General features: G+C 41.7%; 1 protein-coding gene across 1 annotated transcript; it reads left to right on the top strand.

Moving 5' to 3' along the window:
* Nucleotides 1-181: 181 nt before the first annotated feature.
* On the top strand, nucleotides 182-652 carry LOC112502150. The gene has a single exon (XM_025105983.1). It carries the CDS (start codon nucleotides 182-184, stop codon nucleotides 650-652), a length of 471 nt encoding a protein of 156 aa, XP_024961751.1.
* Nucleotides 653-3,367: the final 2,715 nt, after the last annotated feature.

Genomic DNA, 3,367 nt, shown 5'->3' with positions numbered 1-3,367 from the left:
TCTTCATCGGTCTTCTGGTTTTTCATCACTTATTGTTTTTCATTACTTTTTACATTTTGCATAATGGAGTTTAACAAAAGGCATTTTGGAAAAAATTGTAAAACCCAATAGAAAGGATTGGGCATTTAAATTAGATGACGTTTTATGGGCATACATAACTGCTTTTAAAACACCAATAGGTATGTCCCCATACAAGCTAGTCTATGGAAAAGCATGCCATCTACCCTTAGAGCTTGAGCACAAAGCATATTGGGCTATCAAAGAGCTCAATATGTCTTTGAAAGATGCTGGAAAGAAAAGGATGTTACAACTCTGTGAGTTGGATGAGCATAGATTGTTGTCTTATGAGAATGCCAAACTTTATAAGGAAAAGACAAAGAAATGGCATGACAATAGAATCCAACACAGAGAATTAAGAGAAGGCCAACATGTGCTTTTGTTTAATTCTAGACTAAAGTTATTCCCTGGAAAACTTAAATCTAGATGGTCTGGGCTTTTTCTTATCTCTAAAGTTTATCCTTATGGAGCAGTGGATTTGGTAAACCCGGAAGATAATTCTATTTTCAAGTTTAATGGCCAAAGGGTTAAAGTGTACCATGATCCGGCAACAGTCTCAGAACATCACTCTGAGAGCTGTGCTGCTCCTTGTTGAAATCTCAAAGATCCCCCTTGGACTTCTTAAAAGTCCACCTTTGTTTGTATATAAATTTCAGTTTCATAGGTTGTTCGTGTTTTAAAGATTTCATAATTTGGTGTGTTTTTATAAGAGTTTGGTGAACAGCTCAGAATGCTGCAGCATTCTAGGCCTGCAGCTATGTGTGAAGTGAAAAAAGTGGGTCGTGCTTTAATTGTTAAAAAAATTTCTTGAAAAAGATTGTTTTTGAGAAGTTGGGAGAAAATGGCGCTGATTTTTGAAAAAGAAAGAAAGGAGGAAGGGTTTGTTAGGGTTGAGAAAATGTTTTTAAAACTTTTTTAGGAAAGTACTTGGTAGTACATAAAGGTACATGGTACCATGCACTACTCTTACACTCTCTCACCTTTGTCACCCACTTTTYAGTCAACAAAAGAAAAGAAAAGAAAAGAAATATTGTMAATTTGAAAGGTTGGGTTTAAAAGGTTTAATCTCAATTAATGAAGGGGTTTTGCATTAATAACCTTTGTACTCTCTTCATGCAAAAACCRCCACATGTAACTACCTAGCCCCACTGAGTACACATTAGGCATCATTAACCATCACTTTTCTTAACCCAACTTTTCAAATCCCCTCTCCCTCACGTCTCCCCCCTGTCGCTCCAAACCCTCACTTCCTTCACCGATTTGAGCTCCATCACCACTGTATCGCCTGTCGCTCCAAACCCTCATCCATTTTTCTGCATTTCTCCATCTCTTTACACCATCTATAATCATTTTCCACCATGGTTCGWCTTAAGAGAGCATCTACCCGACCTCAACCACGAGGCCCTGTTCGAAGAAGTAATCGACGAAGGACTACTGTTTTGCCTTYGAATGYTAAACCTGAGATGATTRAGCTGAGTGAAAATAGCGATTCGATGTCTATGAGCGAYGATGAGGCTGTTCCTACACTTCCACAGYAGGCTGTCCCCTCAACTTCCACAAGGGCTACATCCCMTGTTCATGAAGCAAGCAGCAGAAGGCCTCACATCAACGACCTCAATGAACCCCCTTTGGATGACTCTGAGCACGACATTGAGGTAATCTTTAACCCCACTGTACTTATAGAGGATTATGTATCATCCGATTCTGAGGATGATGCTACTGTGGTAGAAAGCTTAGGAAGGGTATATTTACTTCCTTGGAACGATCAAACAACTCATGGCCCTGTTGATGAGTTTATTGAGGATGCACCTCAAAGCAATGATTTTGAGGTCATTGATGGCTTCTTGGCCAAGTTGGGAATTGATCATTCAAAGCCAAGCCCTGTGGAAACCAGTYCTATGGAACCAAGTGTTGTGGAACAGACATCAATGGATGTGCTGTTAGAGGCTATGGATTCACTAGCCTCTCCTAGCCCCCCTTCTGCCAAGCACCCCTCTAAAAAGAGGAAAGCGTTGGGAAAGAAGCCGGCCAAAAAAACAGCCCACACCACAGGCCCTGCACTCAAGAAGAGGAAGTTTAGTGCTGCTGAAAAGGGCAAAGCAGCAGCTGTGTAGACCTCATCAAGAAGAGTTACTAGGCAGTCTCAGAATGCTGCACCATGTCAAGAACAGAATGTTCCTGCTTCACCTCATCCTGCTGCACCCTGTCAAGAGCAGCCTGATCCTGTTTCACCAGCTCCTGCTTCATCTACCCCTGTTTCATCCACCCCTACAATCACAAAAAGGTCCATGCTACCTTTGGAAGGCTTTAGTTCTGTCAAAGCCAGAGCATTGTTTGAAAAATTCAAGGACAAGACTGCCTGGCCTAACAAGGGCTTTGATCACAAGAGTGTGGAAGAATGTCAGTTCATCAAGGAGGTGATCAATAGTCTGGGATGGAAAAGCTTCTGTAAGGTACACAGTTCCTACAACCTTTCACTAATTAGGGAATTCTATGTTGAAGTTGCTGCTTCCAAGTCTTGTGAGATCAAGGTTAGAGGTGTAAGCTTATCTTTTGATGATGAGACATTGAACAATGTCTTAGGTCTCACCACTCACTATAACACAGCCTTTGAGACCCTTAAACACACTACCTCTAAAATCAAACTCAACAAAATATGTGAGGCAGTAGCAAGGCCAGGCACAACTTGGGAACCCCATGCAAACTATGCTTTAAGGGTTTTCAAGGCTGCCAATTTGACCCCCAATGCTAATGTTTGGGTCAATTTTGTCAAACATTCTCTRCATMCCACAACCCATGACAACTCACTTAATGTAGAAAGAATGATCCTGCTATATTGCATTCTGAAAGGCAAAACCATTAACGTGGGAGAGATTTTGCACAAAGACATTGTGTATTGTGCTAACAGGACCCAAGGGAAGCTGTATCTCCCTGGGGTCATTGACAGATTGCTCAAGAGTAAAGGAGTACCAGTCTTTGAGGAGGATGTCATAGTCAAAGAGGGAGCAGAAAGGTCTATCATAGACCTGAAGGCTGTGTCAAGGCTCAAGGAAAGGACTAGCAGAAACATGGGAGCTGTGGATTTAATGGGAATGGTCCAGGATCTGCTGTCTCAAAACAGCACCCTTTTGGACAGCATGTTGATACAGAGGTCTGAGTCTGTATCAAAGATGGAAGAATTGAAAGCTGAAGTAAAGAAGCAGGTCAAGAAAGGACAGAGGCAGGGGAGAAAGGATTTGAAAGAATTGAAGGCCCAAATGAAGAAGATGGTGGGCAGAAGGATGAACAAGATGGAAAGGAGGTTGCAGAA

This window comes from Cynara cardunculus, unplaced genomic scaffold (assembly GCF_001531365.2).
Source record: "Cynara cardunculus var. scolymus isolate 2C unplaced genomic scaffold, CcrdV1 Un_Scaffold_995, whole genome shotgun sequence".
Taxonomy (NCBI): domain Eukaryota; kingdom Viridiplantae; phylum Streptophyta; class Magnoliopsida; order Asterales; family Asteraceae; genus Cynara; species Cynara cardunculus.
Note: the sequence above shows the minus strand (reverse complement) of the source record. Positions and strands in the feature narration are given on the sequence as shown.